A 27,666-nucleotide genomic window follows, 5' to 3' on the forward strand; every position below is an offset into this window, starting at 1 on the left:
CTCTTTTCTACTTTCATTTTAAACTCATCCAGACAGTTTTTAGAATTGTTAATTCTTTCTAAAGATTTAAGATTAAATATTCTATTCATTGTTAGCAAAAAGTAAGCATGCAGAAGTTAAACATATCTTTATAACGACAAATGATTCTAAAAAAATGAGTTTACTGGCTCCAAACAGGAATTAAAATTAGGTAATAGGGATAAATAATATCCAGCTGTTACTGTCAATCAATACTTTATATTCTTTACTTGTGCATAGTTTAATTGTATAGCAGGTGAATTTGTACTGAAACTTTTGTGTAGGGTTAACTATGATTGGTTGTAAATCTTTCATTGCTAGAGTGACATCATACTGTTTTTGCCTCTCCTGAGATTTTTTACACTTGGCTTTGTAATAGCACCTGGAATAAATCTGGAATTAATATGATGGGGTTTAATTGCAACAACACTTGATCAGTCTAAACAGGCAAGAACCTAAAGGACAAGAATATGTGGGAAGAAAATGTCATTGGCTGTTAGACATTTATAGAGACCTAGACATTTAGAGTTAGCAACTTGTATAAGCTGCAGATTTTGATTATATTAGTGATTTATTACATTTGTGGGAAGTTGTTACAATTGTGAAAGCTGAAGATTTTCACCTTCCCGCAAACGTAACAAATCCCTGCAAACGTAACAGTTATTACGTTTGCGGGAAATGACGTATTACGTTTGCGGTAGGCAACTGCTATTACGTTTGTGGGAAACTTATTACGTTGGTGGGATTATTACATTAAAAGGTGCAGATTTGTATTACGTTTGTGGGTTATTACGTTTGTGGGACGTTATTACGTTTGCGGGTCTAACACAGGTGCTTGTAATAAATTAACAGGCGATTATAATCAAATGACAGCCACAGCCAATGAGCTCTCTATATTGTTATGTGACATCATGGGAATACTATGAATAGAAAGGCTACAAAATGTGAATTCTGTAATGGAAGTACAATACTTAAGTCAAAACATACGGATTTAAAGAAATACTCAAAATAGAGGAAGAAGAAGAAGAGGAAGAAAAAGAAGAAGAAGAAGAAGGAGTAGAAGAAGAGTAATTGTAATTAGTTACTTCCATCCTTGGTATTAAGTGATAGTTGTGATGAGCCAAAACAAGAGCAGTTCCATCCAAATACAGCTGTTCAACAACAAATGTAATGTTTGAACAGAGACACTTAGAAATGTCATGGAAATTGCACCAAATGTTACATTTATTAGTAAAAATGTGTAAGGATTCTGCAAACTCTATTTGCTATTTCCAGCTTCTGACTCGCCGTCGATCAGATCTCTCTCTCTTCTCTCAGCTGGACTGGAAGCCATCAGACTCATCAGGCGTCTAGATTAGATTTCTCTGGGAATAGACTCCTCAAGGTCGGCCATGTTTTCGTAACCACCGACTTTAAGGTCCCCGTTTCAACTCTCTGTCTGCATCGCTGCCAAATCCTCCTTACACCCCGAACATCACCACCTTTACTGCCTCTCCCTCTCTCTCTCTCTCTCTCTCTCTCTCTCTCTCCATCTTATTTTAATCCCCCCTCCCCGCCTCCTTCCAATCAAAGGATTCCCTTCCTTTAACTCTATCTAAACCTGGATGTGGGGCAGAGGTGAGACTGTTTGCAGGGAGACAGGTTCGGCCCTGCAGCCTCCTGAGAGCCAAGAGACACAAACCGCTAATCCAGTAAATCCAGACTCTTTAGGGATTCCTAGTCTGGAGGGAAAATCCCCTTTCTAAAAGAAGAAAGACTTGGATGATGGACAGACGATGAAGGACAAAACGGTGATCATCAAACAGGGAGCGCTGCCCAAGAAGTTTTTTTTTTTTTAAAGCTTCAGCACGAAAACAATTACAGAAATGAAATAAATTAGCGGGGACAGGTCGATTTCTGCTGATTCTGCACTCTGACCTGAGAAAAGAGTTTGTCTCCTTCAGAGATCAATAGAGTATCAATGAATCCCAATCTTGATCTCAATAGAGTGTCAGGTAAAATGTAAATCTAATCTGAAAAAGTCATAGATCTTTCTAGGTCTTTCCATACTAAACCCTCACTGGGAGGAGGGGCTGGTAGTCTACTGCCATGGATTATAATAATAATAATACCATTACATAAACCCAATAAACCCATTTGTGTAGCATTAAACAGAAAACTCAAACTAGAATTACAATTAGTTTTACATACAATAAATCAATAAAACATAAAAGACAAAAATATGAGAGACAGGAATTAAACCAAGATTACAGAACAAATACAACAGGAATGAAACAGAATGGCACCCAAAAAACAACTTAATTAATTATCTCGTTAGCATTCCGTACTAATTGTTTTCTTGTCATAACGAGATAATATTGTATTGTGAGATGATATTGTGACTGTGAATTCATTTTAGACTGTTAAAAGAAGCCAAAAAATTGCAGGAATTGCATTTTGTCTCTCAACAATAAACAATAAATGACTTTTGTTTTGTTGGGATAACGAGAAAATGTAATCGTTATCTTGACAAACAAAAGTGACATTTTTTAATGTATGTCCTCTGTCTACATGAAAGCCTGTTTATCAAACCGTGTTTTAAGAGGCCGCCGTACTTAAAAGGTGACTTTGTTTTTGCTCTCTGTCCTCTCCAAAGCCTCGGCAGCCAGATGGTAAAACCCAGATCGCCTGCAGAGCCGCGGCCGCCGGTGCCAAGATGGAGGCCGGGCACCGCGGCTCCGCCTCACGTCAGCAGGGGAATTAAAGAGTTTTATTTAATACAGAGGTTAAAGCAGCGAGGGATCAACAGACAACTGGGCCGCTGTTTGCCAAGAGAAGGCTTACCTCCGGTTCTGCCTCGAAGAATCAGAGCAGTTCTGTCCAGGATGAAGTCTGCAGGTGGAATTATGTCATCTTAATCTGATTGGATGGAGGGAACAGACATGCTCAGTGGGTGCTGCTGATATGATCTAATAGGCTCAGTTTCCCCAGTCACACCTCCTCCACAGCACAGCAGGCGGCCATTTACACCAGTCCATTTACACCAGTCCATTTACTCCAGTTCATTTACTCCAGTTCATTTACTCCAGTTCATTTACACCAGTCCATTTACTCCAGTTCATTTACTCCAGTTCATTGACGATTCAGTTCAGTTCTATTGAGTTCACTTCAACTGAGTTCAATTGATTTGAGTTCAGTTCTATTGAGTTCACTTCAACTGAGTTCAATTGATTTGAGTTGAGTTGAGTTGAGTTGAGTTGAGTTGAGTTGAGTTGAGTTGAGTTGAGTTGAGTTGAGTTGAGTTCAATTCAGGTCAGTTCAGGTCAGTTCAATTCAGGTCAGTTCAGTTCAATTCAATTCAATTCAGTTCAGTTCAGTTCAGTTCAATTCAGTTCAGTTCAGTTCAGTTCAATTCAGGTCAGGTCAGGTCAGTTCAGTTCAATTCAGGTCAGTTCAGTTCAGTTCAGTTCAGTTCATTTCAGTTCAGTTCACCGAAGTTGAGCTTTCAGTTTACATTAATTTAGCTTATTGTAGTTTTTGGCACAGTGATGAAACACATCTGAACTCTAAACAATCAAAAGAAAGAAAACAACAATAACCAGCAAAGAGACAATGAATTGGTAAAAGAATCTAAATCACAACATGGCGGAACATGTTAGAAAGCATTGAAAACACATTAAAATAACTCTAAAGGAGAAAATGAAATCACTTGGAAAGTGAAGTATGTATGGAAAATATTCCCTCTTTCACTGAGGATACAGACTCTGCCAGGCTTTTCCCAACATGCTGCTCTCATGTGGGCTCTGCTGATATGTTAATGGGATCCTAATCAAACTGGAATGACTGCAATAATATCTTCTGATTAATTTGACATGAAAAACTGTGACAAACAGATGTTCACGTTCGTTTGTGTGCTAGAAGTGTGATTTTCAGACTGTTCCTCCAGACAATGGCAGTGAATGGAGAGAGAAAAAAAATACAATTCTCCAGTCTCCTCTACTGGAGCAATAGATCACAGAATCACTGATTTTGGGGGTTTTATCATGGAGGAAGAGACACAACCCAAGACAATACCAGTTCAACATCACTTTAACATCCACCTGCATTACCGACCACCACTGGGTGATAAACTGTAAACTTGCTTCACCTCCATTAAATGTATTATGTTATGCTGGTGGAGCGGTGAGGAAGGGGCGAGGAGGGGGCAGAGACAACAGCCGCTGTGGTTAACGACCACAGCAGCACCGAGCTCATGACCTCTGACCCTGGAAGAGCTCAGACTCAGTTAGACACAGTTTCACTCCTGCTGCCGCTCCACCATGCTGCAGTCAGGATGTTTAGACCGAACTATGGAAACATACAGGAATACATGAATTCAGGCCCAGGCAGCAGAAAGTGTATTTTGTGTATCTGGTTTGCAGCGGAGCAGATGGTGGCCGGTGGATCAGCAGTCAAAGAGATTTAAACCACTAAGACTTTGCCTGTGTGAAGCTTCAAGGTAGTTTTTTTGGCGGCGGCGCGCTGTGCTTTGCCACTTCACTTGATTAGGTTTATTTTTGCAGCGGATCAAGCCTGTAATATGCTCGTAATCGGGAGACATCGCTGTGCCAGTTTCTGTCAGCTGACTTGTTTTGCAAGGCGTCACGCTGAACAAACAACCGGCCGGCCTGCTGGTGTGTCCAGTCTGACCCGTAACCTGTGGGCAGTGGTGGAAGAAGTACTGAGATCTTTTACTTAAGTAAAAGTAGCAATACAACAATGTAAAGATACTCCATTACAAGTAAAAGTCCTGCATTCAAAATCTTACTTAAGTAAAAGTACATAAGTATTGGCAGCAAAATGTACTTAGAGTATCAAAGTAAATGTACTCATTATGCAAACTGTCCCCATTTAGAGAGTTATATTTTTCATAAATTATTGGAATATTAATACTGATTTATTGACATACATGTACATGTAAGCAGCATTTTAAAGTTGTCAACATGAAGCTGATCTTAACACTTTAGCTATACTTTTGGGTAGTCTAATCTATAACAATGCTATTTTATAGTTATTTTATAAAGATGATCAAAAGTTTTAAATATAAAATATTGATCTGAAAAGTAACTAGTAACTATAGCTGTGAAATAAATGTAATGGAGTAAAAGTACAATATTTCCCTCTAAAATGTAGTGGAGTATAAGTACAAAGTAGCATAAAATGGAAATACTCAAGTAAAGTACAAGTACCTCAAAATTGTACTTAAGTACAGTACTTGAGTAAATGTACTTAGTTACTTTCCACCACTGCCTGTAGGTGTGTTGGGGTTCAACCAATAAAAACTATAATAAATATAGCTGCAAGCAGCGATTGAGGGGTCCAAGCACAATTTGATAAGACAGACAGATAGACAAAACATTACAGAAGGTAGAAAGACACACACAAAAACTGACATGTTGTGAAGATCAAACATGCAATCTAACACCGGCTTTTGTGTTGCCCCTGTCAAGTTGATCTTTTCATTGCAACCACATTGCTGGAGTTGTTCACAACGGCCAAACTTTCTATTACTTGTCCTTGATGACTAACAACTTTAGAAAGGACAAGTCTGGATTTGATCCCACAACCTTCCACATGAAAGGTTGATGCCTTTCATGGCTCCCAGTAAAGGAGAGGCTATTATCTAGCCTACTTCTTCTAATTAGAAATGCCACTATTACCAGGAATCCTGTTAATTTTTATAATCAGTTAGAATACAGTGTTGATTTACATGGTTACTATACAAGAAGTGTAAGTATGAGTCTATTAGTTGCCCCTAGACCGAGATTAAACTTCTTAAAAGGAATTGTGTTATACAGGGCTGTAACTCAGTGGAATAAGCTGCCAATTTATATACGCTCTGCAAATGGTAAATTGTCTTTTAAAAAGATTTTGAAAAATTACTTTTCTGGTGATAAAAGGGTGAATAATTGTTGATTTCTGGTTGTATGTAGGTGCATTTGTATGTGTGTTTGACTGATATTCCTCTTATTATTGTATTTATAAATACAAAATGTATAAATAAAGTTGTTATTTTATTATTGTACTCTTGTATTTTACTTTTTGTCCTTCTGTTGTATGGACCCCAGGAAGACTAGCGGTGGCTCTGTCATCAGCTAATGGGGTTCTTACAGTAAACAATAAACAATAAACAATCATCTGGGTTTTCACTACCAAGATGGCCAGGTGGTGATGTAACAGAATACTAGGAATACGCATTATTTTGTGCCAGTATTCAATATCTTCAAATTTGACCGTTTCACCATTTGTAATGAGCAAAAAATTACAACTGTTCAGTATTTCCCCCCCAATGTTACTTTTTTAAAAATTATATCTGAGGGTGAGATTTAGAATGTCAGGGAAACTTTGATGCTTTCTAATGATGATTTTTAACACAATGAGCATCATTTTGTTCAGTTTTTGATGGTACAAAGCTTGTAGGACTGAGTGAGAGCCGAACCTTCCACTGCAGGCCAGTGTTTTTATCTTTGGGGAACAAATATCCATAATGATGGAACCTGGGTGTTGGTGACATCATTTACACCAGGAAGTAGACTGGAATTCTAAATCTGTTTGATCCTGTTGAGTTTTTCAAAGGTTTTCCACAATGCTGATAGTTACAATAATTCCTGAAAAATTAAAAAATTTCTGAAAAGACAACTAAGAATTCATCAGTGCTCTTGTGGTAACTGCAACTAATGTTTTCCCCTAGAGTTGATTTTTGTATATTGTTGTTTATTTGTTTACTTGTCACTCTTTGCTAAGTTCTTTTTCATACATGCATTTATGATAAACTCTCATTGTTCTCATATGAACTCACACACACACACACACACACACACACACACACACACACACACTGGCTCCATATCTTGGAGTTAAAGTTGGAGGTGTTGCGCATGTACTTTCTTGTTTTTGTCTCTTGTTGTCCTTTGTACTCTCTAAATCACTTTCTAGGAATCCTGTTTGTAAGAAGCACCTTATAAATAAATAAGTAAATGTGACTTGACTACTTGACTAAATAATAAAAAAAAAAAAGACAGGCAGCAGCTCAGGAGTTCACATGGTGCTGTGGTGGCTCCGCCTCAGGGTGATCCAGCTTAATTGACTTATCTCAGCAGGTGGAGGCTGATTTCCTCTGCGCTGACAGACAGAACATCACTATTTTCTCTGGACTCCTCCGCTGCTCACACAGGTAGGAACCAAGCTCGTGGTTTTCCAGTTTATCACGCCTGTTGGCCTTCTGTTTGGGTAGGGAATGTCAGGAAAACAGCCAGGAATAGGGGTTTCATTTCCTGGGCAGCACTAGAGTTTCTGTCCCTTGCAAACTGCTAAATGGGTAGAGCATGGAACCAATGCCGCCAGAATGTAATGGATAAAACTGGGTATCATATGGCACAAGTCTATATGTTACGGTGTCTCTTCTGCAAATAACAAGGGAGAGTTTTAAGGGCTTAAAAGTAATGTTGTTCACAGTAGTTTTTATTTTGTTTGGTTGATTTGGTGAGTGTAAAAATGCTTGCCCTCTCACCCCTGATCAGATTATTATTTCCCTCATCTATAGCAATGCAATGGCAATGTAATGGCAATAGTACTTATGTTTGGTACAGTAACAACTATTCTGATATGATGCTATTCTGGAGATTCAAATAATGTGAAAGTCTTACTCACCTTTGTCCACTATTGCTCATTTGTTTATTGCTCAGAACCTAAAACATGTTTATTTTCATAATGTATCTCATCAATATTTACTCTTTGTCTTGGTAACAATGGGTATGTTTTTTTCCATTGATTTGTATTTCCACACATATGGAGGAGCACTTTTTCTGTTTTTTCAAAGGTTCAAAGATTGCATGGTGACTGTCGGCGGAGATCATCTCTATTAAATTAATCTTTTAATTTACATTATGATTGATGGGATAGAGATGATTTGGTAGTACTATACTGCCTTGCTTTGTGTTATTACACCCCAATAATGATCAAAATAGAACAATATTTATCTGTCATTACCAAATTGCTTTAGTAACTAAATAAATTTATATTTTTTAAAGAGCATGAGGACTGCTAATTATCAGTTGGTATTTTAATTAATTGAGTCTATTTAGGGCCATCACAGTCTTGTACTTTACTCTCCTCAGAAGATGAGGTTATTCTTCTGATTCAGCAACATGTCACTGCCAAACATCACTACCATACTTTAATTAATGTTTGTCTGCAGTCCCATGTGTAGTTACACTGTGATTTTGTCCATTGTGTAGTTACACTGTGATTACCATAAATACTAACAGAACAATATTGCTGGTCTTGGGCTGAGGCAGGCATAGATGTTTTCACATTATACGCATTTAACCAACGCTCTTATCCAAAGCAAGCTGGTTGAGTTCAGTGTCTTCCTCAAGGACAATAAGACATGTGGATGTTGATACACATGTTGACTGTAGCAGAGATCAAACCTGTGACCTTGTGACTATTTGCTGCCCCATCAAATGGTCATCTCCATTGTGGTTGCAATACAACGTTTTGCCATCACTGCCATATAAGCAGCAAAGTCATACCAAAGGTTTACGACTCCTGTTTCCATATGTGAGTTGAACTCGAGGCGTCCTGACAGCTGGATCTGCGCGGGAACCACTGATTCAAAGATTATTTTCAACCTATTGCTGTTATACACTTGAAGAAATGAGTCTGGTAACATCATGGAATGGCTCTTAAAGACTAACTTAATGATTGCTTAATAATTGATTAATGAATTTGGCCATGCTTTATAAAATGTGATTATTTTTCAATTTTTGACATGATTCACATATTGTTGCTCTCCTTGGTGGTTCAACTTTCCCTTCTTTCCCTTCTTCCCTTCTTTCCTTCTTCCCCTATTTTGATTCATTTGCATAATGTCTGTACAAGATGCCATTAATGTGGGAGTTACCAGCTCTGCTCTAATCTCTCATAAAAAGCTCCCTCCTCCCTCTTCTGTGCCAAATACCAAACTGGCCTGCTGCCCCTTTTAAAATAGCAGAGAGGTAGAGAACTGCCAAAACTGGCTGAAGCATCACACTTTAAATCGTGATAAACACGCACGGCAACTTTGACCTCTGTTGACCCCTCTCTGTGACGCCTCAGACTGACATTACCGACGGTTGATTGGCTTAATGAGCTTACCAAGCGGCTTCTCTCCTCTTTTCACAGCATTCGTCTTCGTGGGCTGAGGTACAGGCCAGGACCGGGGCCAAGCGTACATCAGGAATACTCTTCTGTTTACCACTTTGACAAAGTAGAGGAGCCAACACAGCGCACAAAACTACCAGGCTGAAGTGTTGTGCTAATCGGCCTAGAAGAGGTGAAGGACTACGAATTCACGCATTGATATAGCTCTCAAACACCACCAGCAACAACACCAACAATGGGTAACACCAAGAGCGGTGCAGTGTCCAAGGAGATCCTGGAGGATCTGAAGCTCAACACCAAGTTCTCAGAGACGGAGATCGTCCAGTGGTACGACAACTTCAAGAGGCAGTGTCCAACAGGCCGCATCAGCAAAGAGGAGTTCCAGTCCATCTATAGCAAGTTCTTCCCCGAGAGCGACGCCCATACATATGCCCAGCACGTCTTCCGCTCCTTCGACACCAATGACGATGGTACGCTGGACTTCAAGGAGTACATCATCGCTCTCCACATGACGTCAACGGGGAAGACCACCAGGAAACTGGAATGGGCCTTCTCGCTGTTCGATGTGGACAAGAACGGATACATCACCAAGTCAGAGGTCAAGGAAATCTGCACGGTGAGTTATGGAGGAAGGGCAGTGATGTAGTGGTAAAAAAAAAAGTCGGTCAACGTAAGTCAAGCAGCTTAGAAAGGTGGGTCAGCTCTGTCTAACAAATATAACGGTAGATAAACTGAGTTCAAGTGTGTCTAGCTTGCTTTATATCCCTAAGGAATGGGATTGGCTGATAAACTGGTGGATTTAGATGGATGAAGGGTGGGTTAGATTGTTATTTTGATGGGTGGGTTCTGGATGAAGGCATCACGGGAAAGTTGGTGAAGGGGATGGATGGGTGGATGAAGGGTTGGACTGATATGGGCACAAAGGGAAAGAAGATGAAAGTGATAGAGATCTGCACAGTGAATTGTGAAGAAAGGGAATGTGTAGATGGATTAAAAGATGGATGCAAGATCTTTAAATTTTCAAGGTGTCTCTCAGGATGTCACTTGATTTGGACATAGAACTTAAAAAAAACAAAAAACAATGTAGATTTATGGCTGAGACAACAGAAAACAAAAGAGGTAAATGTTAGGAGCTTAAGAGGAAGAATATCCCTGAAAGAAGAATATCAAAGATTGAGTCCTTGGTGAGAGGTAAATTAATGGAAATGAGTGGGATTATATTAATTTGGCGATAGTGCCAATTTCTCCGTCACTGAGTTTAATTGCAGCAACATCTCATGGACTTACGTGCCCTTCTTAGGAAACACTTTAGCGCTGGATTAGACTTTAATTGATGCTGATAAACAATTTAAGGCAAATTAAGGGCTAAACCAGAAGAGAGCTTTGGACTGGGGATGGGAGGGTATATATAGAATAAGAGGAGAGAATAAAACAGGAGATTAGATCTGAGTGTCTAATGAGGACATACAGTATGGTGTCGCTACAAGACCTAAATGACACTATTCTTATTGTTATTATTAGTACAGTTTTTCCATGTTGAGCAGTCATAGTTGAATGCTATATTTCTATTTTTACAGTTTTGAGGAAAGTGTAGTATGATGGTGTACTGACCACTAAAAACAAGTTGTTGTCACTCATTTACAAACAAAGGGCAGAGAGCCACAAAAGAATGAAATGCTTACTTCATCTCCAGCACTGCTCAGTTTGACAAAACACATATAAACATCGGGCTTCTGACCACTGTTTGTCTGGAAGGTTTAATTTGAGTTTCCTGTAGTTATAGTATGGCAACCACTTGTCAAGAGATTCAGTATTAACAGGGGCAGAAGGAAGGGTTAAGAACAGTATCATCTGCATACAAGTTGATTATAGGACCTGTTTATTACCTTTTATTGGCTATTGGACGAAGGTCAGATTTTATAGACTATTTTAAAAATACATTGATGGTTATCCCTTGTCAGTTTTAAACCATGTTTTTATTTTTTTTCTCCATATAACACATTTAATAGCTAGCTATGATGTTAACCACGATAAAATGTGCACTTTCTGTCTAAATTTTAAACCAATACACATTGCTACTGGCTTGGCTACTTAAGTCCAACTGATGAACATGTTTTTGTTTTTGTTTATTTGGGGTATGGAAGATGAAGAAATGTTTTCTGAACACCCTCTCTCTCCCCATTATTTTCTCATATGAACTGAGTTTACTTGACTGATTTCTGAAAGCTTCAGATGTTGTTCCAATCTGATATTGTTCCAAGCAGTCATATAGAAGGCACTGTTCATAATTTGAGTTAAAATTACAAAAGAGCGAAGAACCTCACAAGGACTGAAAAGATCATTACTACCCAAGTGGTGTTTCATATTTATTTGTCCAGCATAGTACACAGTGCATTTTATTGTATTAAAAAAACACCCCACTTTCTGGGTGCTTTAAATGCTTCACTTTCCCATAGGCCTATTTATAGCCACCACATTTCAATTTAAAAGATTAGCGGTCATATAATCGGAGAACAAAGGCAGGCAGGCCCAGTTGGTCAGTTAATCCATGCCATCATAACAGTTTGCTGTTGTTTTTGTGGATAGACACATGATCAGCTCATGGATGGGTTAAAAAGGTGCAGATTAAATGAGGATCGGGTTCTGCTCCCGTTGCAATCATGTAGTAGGCTAGAGTTCGTATTAGTTTAGGCTGTCATGACCAGAGGGTGAGTAAAGAGGAAATGAAGGGGGGTGGCATCCACCTTGTTAGCATCGTTCTCTTGTTAAATAGCGATTAGAGGTAAAATGTGAGAGAAAACAAATAGAACAAACAAGATAATGATGAGGGCAATGCATTCACTGGTAATGAGACATGGTGCCGACAAAAATGGCAGTAGCATAATCCAGACAAATTGAACACTCCTGATGAAGTGTTATAAAACTGAAATACTTCTCTGTATCTATGTGTCTTCTGTACTCCTAACAGGCAATTTTTAAGCTGATTCCTAAAGATGAACAGGGTGAGCTGCCTGATGATGAAAACACAGCTGAGAAGAGGGCAGATAAACTCTGGAAGTTCTTCGAGAAAGGAGAGACTGGTGAGTTGAGACAGTATGGACGGTCAGATTGGAGTTGTAAATACAAACATTTCTCGGAGGCAGAGCTGCTCTGGAGGCAGAAATAATATCACTGGTTGAGTTAAACCATGTGCAGTTTTTCTGGCTAAGCAACATTAGACTGAAGCCCAGTGAAAAAGGTAAGAGGTAAGAGAGGAGGAAGCTAATATTATGAAGCCTAGCGCTCTTTTACAAACAGAAGAAATGCAATCTAGCTAAACTAGGTTAGCTAGTTAGCCTAGCTGACCTTCCAAGTTCAAGTTAACCATGTTAGCCTATAGCTATCTAGGTAATAGTGATGCGCGGATCGGCTCTTAAGCCACCCGAATCCGCATGTACGCATAAATCATCCGCCCGCCACTCACCCGAACAAATTATTTTCTACGATTTGTAGACCCGCACCCGTCCCGCACCCGCATGGACATTTCACTCCACCTTCATATTGCCTTTTAAATTATGTCGAGCAGCGTGAGCTTTCTATGTGATTTCTTTATTGTGTGTTCCTTGTATTGACGTATGAGTGTTTTCTTAACGATTTACTTTAAAGATTAGAGAGGCTGCTTTCAGTAATTAAATGTTTCCATGGTGAACTGTGCCTTTGCAATACAGTTTCATGTTTATGCTGCGGTCCCGTTTCTCTCTTGTGTAATAGAAATAATTATTAGTGTCTACACAGCGTCTCTCTTAATGGGGAGACGCACTTATCGTTTCTGCTCCAGTGGGATCGCTGCAGGTATTTAATGAACTCAAAAAATATTTTTTTTTATGTGCACCCGATCACACATTACCATTATTTCTCAGTGGGATATATGTAAGTATGATGATATGGTAACATATTACACTGAAGTAGGCTGGTTTTAAATAAATAAACATTTATTTAAGTTCTTCTTTTTTGGTAAAATGAAAATGGCAACAGGTATTAATATTTTCCTCATTAATGATGTATTATTTCACCCACCCGCAACCCATCCGCTATTAATCAGAATGTTAATTTTTATGACCCACGACCCACCCGATCCGCGGATTAACTGCGGTGCCCGCGGATATAACTGCAATCTGCGCATCACTACTAGGTAACTTAAGCTAGTTAGCTAGCTGCTGACCTTCCAACATCACGAATGCCATGGTCATGAATGAATGAAAAAAAGAAAACTCTGCATTTATATATTTATATATATATTTTGGCCATTCAAGTTTGCCAGTTAGCTAACTTGCACTCTGAAAAACTGTGGTTATTTGGCCACTGAGGTTTAACTCAACCAATGAGATTGTTTCTGCCTCCAGAGCAGCTCTGCCTCTGAGAAATGTTTGTAGATCTAAAACTTCAACTTGCTGGATGGGAAGGTGGGATGGATGGGTGAATGGATAGATGGATTGTATGAATGTTCAGTATGGAATTGTACGATACCTCCCTGAAGGAGTTTCCATTTCATGTTTTAATTTCATGTGGTGTTTAGATTCAGCTTTTTTCAATACCATGCATGTGAAATCATTATTGAGGATTCCTTTCATAACCACTCCCCTTTTCTTCTCCTTTTCTCCCCCCAGAACGAGTGGCAGAAGGGGAGTTTATCAAGGGAGTGATGGAAAATGAGGGTGCCCTTCGTTTGATTCAGTACGAGCCTGGAAAGTAACCTTTCTATTGAACAAATTCATCATATCAATTTCCAGTCAAGTTTTTGTCCGCTCCTTCACTCTAATAAGACAATGGTACCTGACTGCACCTTTGTAAATGTGAATATAAGCGCAACAATAATGCCCCATCACTCAAAGGAATGTCTATTTAAATAAAGTCAAATTAAATTACAGTAAAGAATCTCCTCAAGGGTATTATGACTTTTGTTACGATTGCGTGTGTGTTGTCTGAAAAGTTGTCTTTAACTTAGTATACATACATACATAACATAAATGTAAAATTAAAAAATGGGAAAGCAAGAAAGATGCCCCCCCCTGTTACCTGCAGTTACAATAGTAACCACCTCCAAATTTTGATTCATCACAGCTGTTTGAGCTTTGTGGTTATTTGACCATTGTGTACACCTTAAAGTGAGGGCGCACATGTATCTTGGCTTGCCCTTCATGCACCAAAAGAAATTCAAAAATTAAGAGCCTGGGAGTGGCCGCAGGAAAAAATATTGAGGCAACATTTATTACACTGACGGCATGAGATGCTGTAACGTTCGAATGAGACAGACCACATGTCCTCGTTTGATTAATTTGAGTGCAAAAGACACACAATTCCCTTGTTTTGTTTAATTCCTACCCTCATTTGTGCACAATATTTTATAATTTGTGTGAACAAATTAACACTTGCTCACAATTTATTAAAATGTGCACGTATGCATTTTTTCTGCTTGAATTAGCTTATCCAGCAAATTGCAAAAGATGAACCACATATTTCTGCCACTATTTCAGTATTTAGAGCATTTACTGCACATTTGTAAAGAGAAAGTATATTATGAGGGTACGTTTTAGCAGCTCGAGCGCATGTTTTTATATTGTGCGCACATGATAGCAGAGTTAATACATCATCACCATGAAATACAGTTTTTTTTCTCTACTGGGCAGCCAATTCTGGACTCCATATAGTTTCCCATTTTGCCATGGGATATTTTCTATCTCAGGCTGAAAACCTATAGATGAAGATGTAGCCAGTGGTGTAGCTGCAGTAGTGCAGGGGGTGCAGCTGCACCTTTATAATCACATCATTTTGTCTCTTATAAGTGCTCGATTCATCCATGTGACACAATCCTACATGTATGATGTTGTAGTTACAGTGATGCATATTGGATAATAGGTTGTTTATGTACAACAGCAGCTAAAAATAATTGTTGGTCATGGGTTTCCCATTACAATACATTTTTGTTGTCACTAGATCAAAACTATGAAATTGTAATAAAAGTTATGTTGTCAGAATTCTCCCTTCTTCAGTTCTTCCTCATGATTTTTATTGTAAATAATAATGGGATTGTGGGATCTTGTGATACAGTGCTGTCTTAAGAACTTTTAAGTTCAGCGCCAACAAAAAAAGAAAAAGTCTAGCATGTTGGATGGCTGGGAGCTAGCGGGAAGACAGCGGCGCTCCAAAAGAAAAGAAAAGAAATGTCTTGAAGGAAATGCATTTAACTGAATTATGTAATCGCTAATATGTGAAATATAGGCCTAGTTTGTTTTGTGATGTGGTTGTTTTTGTCTTCTACTCCTCCACTCCGCTTTGTAATAAGTTTCATCACCAGGATAAGCAGCCTGCGTTCTGTAGTGTGATGTTGGATGAAGCAGAACAACAGCTGTTTACTTGGTCATAACATCGTACATGGTTGCGTTGTAGTCCCTTCTTAGTCAGAAAAGGAAAGCAATTTGTCTACTAAACGTCCAAACTATTAAAATCACTTAAAAGACAGCACCATCTAGTGGCAGCAGATAATGCACAATGAAGAACTTCTATACATCTGTACACTTCTGTTTATTCTTTGTTGTTTGTTTTGGATATTTTCACTCTTGTACCTTTGATGCTTTGCTCCAAAAGTGTCAAATCACACAAGACAAATCTTTAAAAGACTGAATCAAGTCCTTTTAACAATAGAGAAATAAAGTTTTTTAAAACGAAAAAGTAATTTATTTTCAGATTCTGTAAACATTTAAGGAAACAGACTTGCGTTTTGATTTAAGTTGGGCTGTAAACGTTCAGTTTCCATCTACAAGTCAGACCCCTCCAAAACTGTGAACATACTCAAAATTTAGGTGGTTAAAAGATCCCACAATATTTAAACATGCATTAGTATAACTGTTATGTAATTTTCTTTGTCCAATATATTTAGCTTTTCTATTTGTTTTCAAAAAATTAAATCCCAGCTTCTTTATCCCTCTTCCTAACCCCAGATGTTCACAATTGACCTACTCTATTTCCACAGCGGTCTTAAGAACAACTTACACAAGGCTCTTAGACATAATGGCCTGCATATATAAGATCAGTATTGTTTCCTAACCAGTAGACCTGGTTTTTACTTTCTTGCTCCACTTTTTAAAAGACGTCTGCCTAGCTAAGTGTCCGTACCCACTGCAGATATCCAGCAACACATTTAAAGGTATTTGTGGGTTTTTGCTAGTGGAATATAATATTGTTTATCTTTGATTTTTTAGATTTGGAGGCATTCAGCTTTTTGAAAAACTTTTACTCATACTAATATTTGAAGATTTTTAAATTAGCCATTATGTTATTATACTGGTATGTTTGAACACTAAATTAAATGAAACTACGGTACTCATACGACTTATTTCATAATGAGGTCAAATTAATTATGAAGCATCTCTCCACCATAATGGAACTCTAGAGTTTTGTTCCAAAATAAGATATCTACCATTTAAAAAACATTACACCCACTCTCATGGTGCTTTTTAAAGGATAATGTGAGAGGTTAATTGATTGACTTTTACAGACTAGATCCTCATTACACATGCAGTGATTTTTTTCCCCAAAAAAATATAAAGAATTTTGGAAATTAACTCATCAGTTGTATTAATTTTATGGCGAATGGTACCTGCAAATGCAATGCAAATGCAGATTGTTCAGAACCAAAGTGAAAAGAAGAAGATCCATGGGGCAAGTAGCCTAATTACAATTTCTGTTATTGCTGTGATTACAAAGGGCCGATGGTGATGAGCTGAGGGAAAGGGCACACACTGTACCTTTAACGGTTACTATGGATAAATGGACGTGTCTGCTAAGCTGTTTCACCCCTTCATTTTCTATTTGTTGTGTTGTATTTGATCAAAAAATTCTAATGTGAAATAAATCACTTCAGTCCCAAGTGGTGTGATTCTCTTTTACCCAAATGACTCGTCTTACATGAACCGTTGTATAATTCAACCTCTTCATTTACATTTTCAATTACTTCCCACATACTGTTCAGTAACCCTGCAACCTTGTTTATCTCTGCTTTGCCCCCTATATCATGTCAATCTCTCTCTGTCTCTCTCCCACTCCCTGTGTGTCTCTCTCTCTCTCTCTTATTCCCCTGACTGGGGAGATTATTGACATAATCTTCTGTCCAGCATTTGAAAACATCTGTCTTAACCTCCAAATCTCTCTGTTCGTCATGTGTCTCATGCAGTAATCTTTGCGTCTCTCTCTCTCTCTCTCTCTCTCTCTCTCTCTCTCTCTCTCTCTCTCTCTCTTTCTCTTTCAACGTCTGTCTTTTGAGCTTTTGAGGGGATACAATACAAATATCAAACAAACACAACAACACAAGCACAAATGCAGATGTAGATATAGATACAGAGTTGGGGGGGGGGGGCATGAAACAACTCACTAGCAGGACACACTCATAGATTCCCATCCAGGCCAGGTATTTTTAGGTTGCCAGTAAAACCAAATCTTGTTGGTAATTTAAACTTTTTTTTTTAAATTTGTCTGTCTGTTGTGAGTCTGTAAAATGGTAAAGAAGTAGCCAAATATGTGTAATGCTAACAGGCATAAAGAGACCAGAAATGACCAAAACGTCTTAAAGTGCATATATGTGCTGCCTGCGTGCACGATAAGTGAGAGAAATAATGTTTCCCCAACAAGGAGGGATTATATGGAGGAGCCACAACTAGAAACAGTACGTAGTTTAACGTTGAAATAGTATGGTGAAAAGTCATGGAGGTTTGGGAGAGGGATGGGTGGAGACATTTTACCTTCAACACCGATGACCCAGATTCAATTTCCAACTCATGAGTAGAAGCTTTCTAGCCATGAGCGAAGTTTTAATTTTTATCTAGTTCTTCTTATGTAACCATTACCAAAACCTTACCCATACCTTAACCAAACTGTTTAAGTTGCCTAAACTGAACCGTAACCTTAACCCTACCATTAAACAAAATTCTGTTAGCTAAAGTTTTCGTGTGACAAACAGGTGAAAAGGTTAGCTAACAGTTAGCTAAAAGTTAGCTAACCTTTTCACGTCACCAACACCTATTGTCACATAATCCAGTTCATAGTGGAGGAATGTAATCTTCACATTATTCATGTCCACAAAATGTAATCTGCATTTCAGAGTTTGTGCTCATTTCAGAAAATGTTAAGAGACTGTGTTGAAGAATATTTGCTAGTTAGCGGAGCCAAAACGACCTGTGTGTATCGGTAAGACAGGCAGCAAGAATTCCTAATGTGGTTCCAGTTTGCCTCTTTTATTCATCTTACCAGTTTCCATCAGGACAGCAGTAATAGTAGCAATTACAGGATTTTCATCCATTAATACAAACTTACATAGAATAAAAACAAAGGATGTAATATGAGATTTCACAATCGTTTTCTTATCATATATAATTGTCCATAAAACTTGCCACAGCTGCAATAACAACACATTTCGATATGCTGTCTTGCTCATACGATTTAATCGTTTTCACAATCACACATCGTCCCTGAAGCAATCGAAGGCTGGATTTACCCTAGTAAATAAAAATGAAATCTGTTTTTTTTTTTTTTTTTCTTAAATAGCCAGTATTTAACCCTTGATTGGTTGCCAAGATTTGATATTGCTGGACAATCATGGACAAACAAAACATCATCTTTGTTGCATAGGATTACAAAAACTGATTTTCAGTTGTTTTTTTTCCTGCATGTTTTTGTGCCCATCCAGCCTTGCTCCTAACATGTTTACTATGTGACATACAGCAGAACAGACACAGTCTTTCACATTATTAAAGTACTTGTATTTCAAAAGATTAGAAATGACAGTAGACAAAGCCCTACTATTGGCAAGGCCTTAAGTCGCAGTATTGCTGCTGCATCTTTCTGTTTCTCACGAGAGCAGAAAGTATACACGGTCATTTATATGTTGGATTTTGGCCCTTGAAACCTATTAAAAAGCATTGTACAATTTCAAATTCATTCATGTGAAAAACATACTTTTTGCAGATATGTGGTTTGGTCTGACAATATCAAACAGTCTTTATTTCTGCTGCCATTTCAACAGTTGGTAATATCCTGTAAAATGTCATTTAGCATATTTGCAGTGGAATAACTATAGCTCCCCTCTTAGCGTAGTTATTTGTTCTGCTGTTATCTCCTTACACCACAAAATAGTTTCCAGCTGTGTCAAACAATTTAACTCAACATCCTATATTCACTTTTGTCACACATTTTAAGTGTCACATCAAGTATGGTGTTGTACTGCAAGTTATGGATATATAACTCTAAATGACACCAGTGTTCTCCATTAGCTGAAATTAACTCGCTGTTCCATGGATCACAATCTGTCTTGATACAAAAATTACCTGCCCTTCTTTTCCTTACTTCCTTCCCTTCCCAAGCCCTGAAAGGCCCTAACGTTTACTTGAGAGAGTTGCTGGGATCCGCTTTAGTGTAACTAAATCCTATAGATTCCTAAAATCACAGTATATGGTTCTAATAAAATTCTAAAGGCTAATAGAAGGGAAATACAAGTCTTATAGCCTTTAGAACAGTAATTCCAGTCTCGTCAAGATGATACAGTAAACACAACACTCCTGCCCCTTCCCACACACACACACACACACACACACACACACACACACACACACACAGTCTTAGCACATGGAGTCCTCCCTCTCCTCCTGCAGAGCGTAATCTATCTCATCCATCTCCCTCTCACAGTCTTCACATCCCTCCATCCCGCATCCCTCCACCACCACCACGCCATGCGGGTCCACCAGCCTCCCTGCTCCAACTCCTACTGCTCCGCCCACTCCTACTCCTCCTACTGCTCCCATTCCTCCAACTCCTCCCATTCCTCCTACTCCAATTCCTACTCCTCCAATTCCTCCGACTCCTCCCATTCCTATTGCTCCTCCCACCCCTACTGCCCCTCCCACTCCAACTCCTCCCATTCCTCCAACTCCTCCCACTCCAGCTCCTCCCATTCCTCCCATTCCAACTCCAACTCCTCCAATTCCTCCGACTCCAATCCCTCCTCCGCCGACGAGCAGCGCCCCCCCGGCGCCGCAGGCCAGCGGTCCCACGGCAGGCCCCACTCCTCGAGGCCACAGGGGGTCGAGGAGCGCCCCCTGCTGGCCCAGCTGGATCAGCTGGCTGACGGAGTAAACCCCCCCGCCGGCGGCGTGCACCACCTCGTCGTAGGAGGGGGCGCGGGCGGCGGCGCGGGCCTCCTCCAGCCTCATGCGGGCGCGGTGCTTCATCTCGATGAGGGTCTTGGTGTAGGAGTTGAGCGTGGCAACGGCGGCCGCCATGCAGCAGCTGAACGACAGCCACGCCATGCTGCGGGGGTGGAGGAGAGGCTTTTGACCACAGAAATTGAATAGATAGAACGGTACTTCCACTGTTTGCCATGGTAATTTGGCTAGTAGGCTACAGCACAAAATGGCGACTATGGAATTTTAAGGGTTAGTTGCTATGGTGACAACGCAAGTCTGGGCATTAAAGCCATGTCACACTTGCTTGAGAACTGAGCAGATGAGTCTGTTAGCAAACTGTCAAAACTCAACTGAAAGCTAACGTTAGCGACGAGGCTAACGTAGCTTTATCACAGACTGTACTTCTCTCTCTAGCTCTTCTAATCAACATTAGCATGTTAGCAATCCATGGCAGAAAGGAGACAGAGAAGCTGCTTTGGTTCTTGCTGTAAAGCCTCTCAGCTCAGCGACTTGCCATAAGTCGGTTTATACAGAAGCTAGCCTAACTACATATAAAAATGGCTGCCGCTAAGACCATTCTGGAACGTTGATTTGAATGGCAATGACTGTTCTAACCATTCAAGTTTTGTGTTTTTGCCTTTTGATGCTCTTTTATGAAACATTTTCTCCGCGTTCAGACAGCAGGCGAATGCATTTTCTTGTTGAAGTCTGATATTTTTGAAAAAAGTGATTATTGATATTCGTCATGCCAATCAAGACCTTTGGGTTGAACTGAAAAAATGAACTTACGCAAAGGACCATCCGTAGTCCCAGGTCTGTGGCCTCCAGTCTTTAGGCCCGATGCTGACAGTCATCTGAAACACTGTGGTGTACATCATATGTGCTACCATCCCCATCATACCTGACGATGAGGGAGAAATGAGGGAGATAGACAAGACAGAGATAAAGAGAAAATCGTAGTAGCAGAGAGGAGAGAATATATTGAATTATACAGAAAAAAGGTTGTGGAAAAGACAGGAGAGAGAAGAAAGAGAGGGATGAATATTTAGATGGATAGATTAAAGATTAAACTCTCTCTCGGGTAACTGCTATGTAAACTGTACAGAAAGTGACACTTAAGAATGAAATACAAACTGTCCTCTTAACAGCAGTGAGCGAGCACTGATCAAATGAGAGATTTTTTTTTAAACAACGCAGCAGAAAGTTTCCCCCCATCCCCACCTGACAGGACGGTGCACATGGCGGCGAAGGCGTTGATCTTGAGGGCGTTCATCTCCCTCCTGGCACAGAGACAAAGCACCTCCACACACATCAGCAGGAAGCCCATGGCCAGGAGGCCGATGTACATGAACTCACTGATCACCGACAGCCACAGGACACCTGGGGGGAGAGGCAGGGTGGGAGAGAGAAAGAAAATCAATCAATCAAATCAATCAACCCAGGCAAATTTGCGTACAGATAGATTTAAAATCAAAATTGGCAAATGGCGTTTTTATACTGTGGGATATGTTTGACAGTAAACAAACTGTTAACTCTGTCACCTTTTAGGAAAAGATCAAGAATCAAAAGAACAAAGAAAGAAAGTGACTGATGTGACAATGATGATGTGTAATTCATATTTTTTCTTAGTTAAATAACTTTTGTTTGTTGGTCGTGACACTGAGTAAAATTGTTCTCTTAATTCTTTTTATTGCATTTGCTATTGATTGGGTTTTAGTTATAGTGAGGAAAACATTAATTGGATTGCAGGTTATTTTTGTGGAGGTGTGGTTCGTCTGTGTCGTACCAACCTTGTGTCTCTCCTGGCGTCAGCTCAATGAAGCTCCGACACTTTTCTTCCTGGTCCTCACCTGGAAGACCAATCAGAACAGAGTTCAGCCATCGACATCCTGACAGTGATACACATGGGCCATCTGGAAACCACTGGGCTACAGCTAGCTAGCTAGCGTTGCTGCCAGAGGTGATGCTAGGAATTCTGGGCCACTGGACAAGAAGTGACTCGGGGAGCCAGATCCTGATGTGTCTGAAGGTGTGATCAAGGGAACGGGGGTCAAAATAAATCTGATTCCAGTCTCTGTAACTTTAATTAAGCATGGTGGACTTGTCTTTGCTCTTTGATTTTTTTTTTGTGCTCAGAATGGTTCAGCATTCTTGTGAGTTCTTTCAAGGATTTGGAAAATGCTCCCTGGCTGATAAACTGAGGAGGCATTTCACATCATCTTGATTCCAAGCATGAGGAACTGCTGGCTGTCAGATGTCAACACCGTCTCTTTTTTATACCCATAATCCCTTGTGTTTTGGGGTTGTTTCCTGTTGGATTACGTTCTCATTTTTAATGAACCGCACCATAGTTCTCTTGTTAGAGAACTGAGACTCTAATTTTCAGGTGAGCTTGAATGGTATTGTTCTCACCTGGCCAAATTAACTGAACTAAAGGACTGAATGAAAGGACTGAGTTCAGTATCACCTCTAAAGGGCATCATGCAGCTCTCTGGAAGTGTATGTGCTCTTTTTACCCTGTAAAACAGACAAGCTGACTAAGATTCAACCCATAGTTGCACACGGAGGTTTGCGTTTAAAACTGATGGCCCTGACAAGTTGCTATCAAAAAATAAAGTGCTAAACTAGATGATTCCATTGAGTCTTTAGTGGAGATGCTTCTTTTGTATCTTGTAAATGTCCTCATGTCCTTATTTCAATCTCTAATATCTGAATTTTATGTGTATTATAATGTAATGGATCAAAATAAAGCGTACAGTAAACGTCTGTCTGTCCTTGTTGCAGCATCTGGCATTACATCATCTGCCAGGATCAGGGTGTTATCTTAAAACTGCAAAATGTAGTTTTAGGGGGAAAATGACACAGTAATCCCTTGCAAATGCTGAGAATTTATTTTTATATTCATCACAAATCCCCCCAAAAACCTAACAGAAACAGATGCTTTCTGACTTAAAGCGTAGAGCTGTAGTCCATCCTGCTATGGGAGACAATTTCAAGTTCAAACTGCATGCTGAAATTTGCTTTGCACTGCTCACTATGCTAGCTATGCTCACTTTGGTAGGAGACGGAGGAATAATCGGCAAGCCAGTGCTACTGAAATAAGTGCTGCTTGGTGCATTGGATGTATAAATGCATAAATGAGGACTGGACCTTAAAGATTTGAGAAAAAAAGTGTCACTGTGAAATTTCAGCATGCAATTTGGTGTGATGTTCTCTTATATAAAAAGAGGGAAAGAGAGAATGGAATGTATGATGTCCTAAGTCCTAATTTGTTTCCAATGAGTCCCTCAAAACATGGGCATCAAAACCATATAAGACTTAACCTCAGTTCATTTTGGCAGCATGCTCTGCTTCAGGCTTATTTGCTGAAACACATTAGCCTGATCTTGGCCATAAAACTGTGGTATAATTGAGGATAAGTCTTGTCTTATTTTTTGAATAAGTTTTATGGAGTGACGCCATGCCTGTGTGCTGTGTGTTTTCATGGACTTGTTGGAAGTTAGTTTGTAGTTTTTGGCTGAGCACCCAACCAGAAGAAGGTTACATGAGGAGATGCACCTGCTAGACATTTTATCTAATTAGTTTCCTTGGTATGCTCTTGGCAAAGGATGGTCCAATAACTTCAAATTGGTAAAAAAAAAAAAAAAACTTGGAAGGAGAAAGAGCGTGGAGGAGGGAAATATAAGAAAGTTATGCCATTTCAGGGTCATAACTTAATAAAGTCTCTGCAGCGCCAAAGCACAGAGCTGCTCTTTGTTTTTTTATTATAATTTACTAGCCTGTTAGGCTTGTGGCTAGTATAATTCAGCCATGTGCAACTTATCCTCCTAAGTGCATGCTTAAAAAGAGGCTTATCTTTATATTATGGTTGACTAAGAACAAATTTGTAATAACTCATTATCTCAAGAAAACAAAGAAAATTAACTTGTTATCACAGGAAAATGTATGAATATATGTCCTCAATGGGCTTCCGTACTATTGGGATCATAATTTCTTCCCTTTGTATCTGCTCAGTCAAAGAGGGAAGCTGCTCATCCAGATTGTCCACACAGGAGCTTTAAACCACCAACATCAAGTTGTTGAGTTACAAACCCGGATTCTCCACCGTCTCACTGGTTCGCTCCCTCCGCTCAGCACCAACCTTCATTGTGTTTCTCACAGGACTGCCAGAAGCCGGTGTGGAAGTAGCGCAGCATGTACTTGTCCTCGCCCGTCTCCCAGATGTAGTGGACGGCGTTGGCCAGCTGCTTCCTCCGGATCCTGGCCTGCTCCTCCTTCTGCAGCGGGGACAGCGTCACGTTGGAGGCCGGGTTCTTGGGGTCCGGGGTGGGTGCCTCTGGACGGAGGGAAAGAGTGGTGGGAGGAAAAGAAGAGAGAGGGAGGAAAAGAGTGATGAGAATTAGAGAGAGAAAAGACGGAGGGAGGTGAGAGAGAGGTTGAGAGGTAAAAGAGGTAGGAAAAAAGATTTAAAGGGAAAGAAAGAGGATAGAAAGAAGGGAGAGAGGAGAGGAAGGGAGGGAGGAAAATAGATGAGAGAGGGGAAAGAGGGAATTCAAGAGAAAGGAAAAAGGAGGGAGGGAGATAGGTTTGAGAGGGAAAAGAAGAAGGAAAAAAAGGTGTTGGGACAGAAAGAGAGGATCGAGAGAAGGGAGAGAGGAGAGGATGGGAGGGAGGAAAAGAGTGATGAGAATTAGAGAGAAAAGAAGAAGAAGGAGGGAGTGAGGTGAGAGAGGCGTTTGAGAGGTAAGACAGGGAGAAAGGGAACACAGGGAGGGAGGAAGAAATATCGAATGGATAGAAAGAAGGGAGAGCGGGAGGAAAATAGATGGGAGAGGGGAAGGACAGAGAATTAAAGAGAGAAAGGAAGAAGGGAGAAGAGGGAAAAGAGGCAGGAAAAAAGAAAGAGAGGATAGAGAGAAGGGAGAGAGGAGAGGAAGAGAAATGGGGTGAGGAGTGGGAACAGAGAGAGCAGAAGAGAGATTTAGGAGAAAATGAGGGCAGGCCAGAGAGAAAAGCAGGGGAGTGGATTTATTCAGAGGGAAAGAGAGTAGAAGATTCCTCAAAATAAACAGCATATGAACGCTGTATAGCACTGTGTAACTTGCTATACGGTTAATGTGCCAAGACGCTCTCACAGAAATCCTTGAAGCGGTCCCTCGTGGGTCTGTAACACAATCCCCCACAGAAACACTGTTCTTTAGGTAATCTGCTGTTTTCCATGTAGCGAAAATTGAATATTACATGGAAACAAATAGGCTTAAAGCCGAAGGATAAGACAGAGGGTCGTGAATCCAGACAACATGCAGTTGCAGATAGAAAAGTTCTGAGATTAGCAACAAAGCCTGGATTATTATGTGAAGCGCTGCCAGTCAAGGCAAGTGCAAAATGTTTGAACTGCAGGTTGCAAGAAAAAAATAGTGGATGCCATGAAATTAAGAGAAGCTGTACTCATAAAAGGCATATCTAGTTGGCATTGGTTGAACTTGCTTTACTTGGGATACTTGGGTTCCTTACTTTTGCTTTGAAATTCTAACCATTATTTATACTTTATCAATTATTCATCCCTGACAGTGTGTTTAGGAGTGAAATATTGTATAATCACAATCAGAATCTCTCTTACAACAGTACAAACAACAGACAGATATTGTACCTTTCATAAATATGAAAAAGGCAGTTTTTATGCCTTTCTATCCAGCAAACCCACACTTCACTAATGATGCACGGAATAAATAATTATTATTAGTATTTCAAAGCAAAAATGAAGGAAAGCAAGTTCAAGTAAAGCAAGTTCAACCAATGCTAACTCTGTAGATGTGCCTTTCCAAACTGAGATTGGACACCTGGTTTTTCATGCAATTGGGCACTGATTTTTAACTCTTTGCAGCCCAGGTCGGATCTTTACTTGGCCGAGTAAATAGGGAAAAACTGCATTGAGTCTGATTACTGTTTAAAGAGCCATGAAATTATGATATCAGTACTGGTGGCTGCTGTAACATCAACAGTGCCGACAAACACTCCCACTGCGCTCTTGAGAAAGGCACTGAATTCAAAACTGATTCATGTTCAGATATTTCATACTGTCTGTCCTTGATTAAAAACCTCAGATAATAAATGTCAGAGTGAAACATGGCAACTGCACACATGCCCACCCCCCCTCACACACAGATGATGCAGTCAAAGTCACAGCCAATCAGTAACAAATAGGTAAATAGCTGAAATGCAGAGGTGAGATGCATCATTCCCCCAAAATTTCATCAAAATCCGAAGAGTTGTGTCTAAGATTTCGACAAATGGACAAATTTATGAACGAAGGAACGAATGAGCAAATAAACAAACAAACAAACAATGTAATGCCCCCCCTCAGGCCAATCAGTGTATTATTGACAATGCTGGGGTGCAGTGGTGAGATGCATCATTCCCCCAAATTTTCCCAACATCCAATCAGTGTTGTCTGAGATATCATGTGATTTCATTGTAGGGGAACAATTTACATGTACAGCAACAACTACAAATATTGAAATTATGGAGTTCACCTTCAAAGAATCATATTATTAAGACTGGAATCATCATATTTTTTGAGCTGCTGACCAATGAATATCAAGTACCGATTTTTCTGAGATAGGAAACCCTTTGTTGTATATATGTTGGAGGTGTTTCTTCCCTTCCTTACCTGTGGTGTATGGCTGGCTGTTATTCTGCCCGCAGTTCTTCAGCTTGACCGGCGACAGACAGAGGGGCTTGACCACCTTGTGCGTCCCCTCGCACCAATAGGAGGTGCAGAACGCCGAGACGGACAGGGTGAGAGCCAATGAGGTGAGGGACAGGGACAGCAGGGAGCGGTTGCGCCTTGACATTTTCTCGAGCATCTTGGCCGGTCGACTCGGTGGCTGGAGGGAGAAAGTAGGCGAAGGAGAGGTGGAGAGAGCAGGTTGGGTGGAGGAGAGGTGGAGGTTCAACGGAGCGAAAGGAGGGAGAAATCAGAAAGTATGATGGGGAGAAAGGGGATGATCAAAAAGGGGTGTGATAGGTGGTGGTTCAAAAATGGATGAAAGAGCTGAGGAGGGCTGCGACACCTCCTGTTGACCAATCAGGATGTGGATCAGAAGAGCGAGGGGGGGGGGGATTCCCGTGACAAGTCAAGATGAAGGGAAAAGTGACATTGAGCCGTGAGCGTGAGATTGATTGATGGAAGTGGGTGTGGGTGAGGGGAGGAGGAGGATATGGTGAAGAGAGAGAGAAAGCGAGGAAAGGGGATTAGGGGCGTTTGTTTGAGAAG

At 40.1% G+C, this 27,666-nt stretch overlaps 2 protein-coding genes across 2 annotated transcripts; one reads left to right on the top strand and one right to left on the bottom strand.

Annotated features, from left to right (window-relative positions):
• The first annotated feature begins 9,415 nt into the window (after nucleotides 1–9,415).
• Nucleotides 9,416–15,121, top strand: LOC139654141 (visinin-like). Its single transcript, XM_071531187.1, has 3 exons — nucleotides 9,416–9,796; nucleotides 12,149–12,260; nucleotides 13,827–15,121. The coding sequence occupies exons 1-3, from the start codon at nucleotides 9,416–9,418 to the stop codon at nucleotides 13,910–13,912; spliced, it is 579 nt and encodes a 192-aa protein (XP_071387288.1). The 3' UTR covers nucleotides 13,913–15,121.
• A 4,705-nt stretch (nucleotides 15,122–19,826) lies between these two features.
• On the bottom strand, nucleotides 19,827–27,256 carry LOC139654142 (germ cell-specific gene 1-like protein). Its single transcript, XM_071531189.1, has 7 exons — nucleotides 27,061–27,256; nucleotides 24,532–24,726; nucleotides 22,181–22,240; nucleotides 21,612–21,770; nucleotides 21,180–21,291; nucleotides 20,266–20,514; nucleotides 19,827–19,989 (listed from the first exon to the last, which is right to left on the bottom strand). The coding sequence occupies exons 1-7, from the start codon at nucleotides 27,254–27,256 to the stop codon at nucleotides 19,827–19,829; spliced, it is 1,134 nt and encodes a 377-aa protein (XP_071387290.1).
• Nucleotides 27,257–27,666: the final 410 nt, after the last annotated feature.

Source organism: Centroberyx affinis, unplaced genomic scaffold (genome assembly GCF_046629955.1).
Source record: "Centroberyx affinis isolate AG114_WGS23_722 - 3 ecotype Tasmania unplaced genomic scaffold, CSIRO-AGI_Caff_v1 ptg002052l_1, whole genome shotgun sequence".
NCBI lineage: Eukaryota > Metazoa > Chordata > Actinopteri > Beryciformes > Berycidae > Centroberyx > Centroberyx affinis.

Excerpts from the sequence above, each read along its gene's own strand:
- LOC139654142 (XM_071531189.1), bottom strand. The coding sequence starts at position 27,256 with ATGCTCGAGAAAATGTCAAGGCGCAACCGCTCCCTGCTGTCCCTGTCC. Across the intron at positions 22,241-24,531 it reads CTGTGAGAAACACAATGAAG|GTGAGGACCAGGAAGAAAAG; the intron begins GTTGGTGCTGAG and ends TTGGTCTTCCAG. Across the intron at positions 19,990-20,265 it reads CTGTGGCCTCGAGGAGTGGG|AGGAGTGGGCGGAGCAGTAG; the intron begins GCCTGCCGTGGG and ends AGTAGGAGGAGT.
- LOC139654141 (XM_071531187.1), top strand. The coding sequence starts at position 9,416 with ATGGGTAACACCAAGAGCGGTGCAGTGTCCAAGGAGATCCTGGAGGAT. Across the intron at positions 9,797-12,148 it reads AGGTCAAGGAAATCTGCACG|GCAATTTTTAAGCTGATTCC; the intron begins GTGAGTTATGGA and ends TACTCCTAACAG. Across the intron at positions 12,261-13,826 it reads CTTCGAGAAAGGAGAGACTG|AACGAGTGGCAGAAGGGGAG; the intron begins GTGAGTTGAGAC and ends TTCTCCCCCCAG.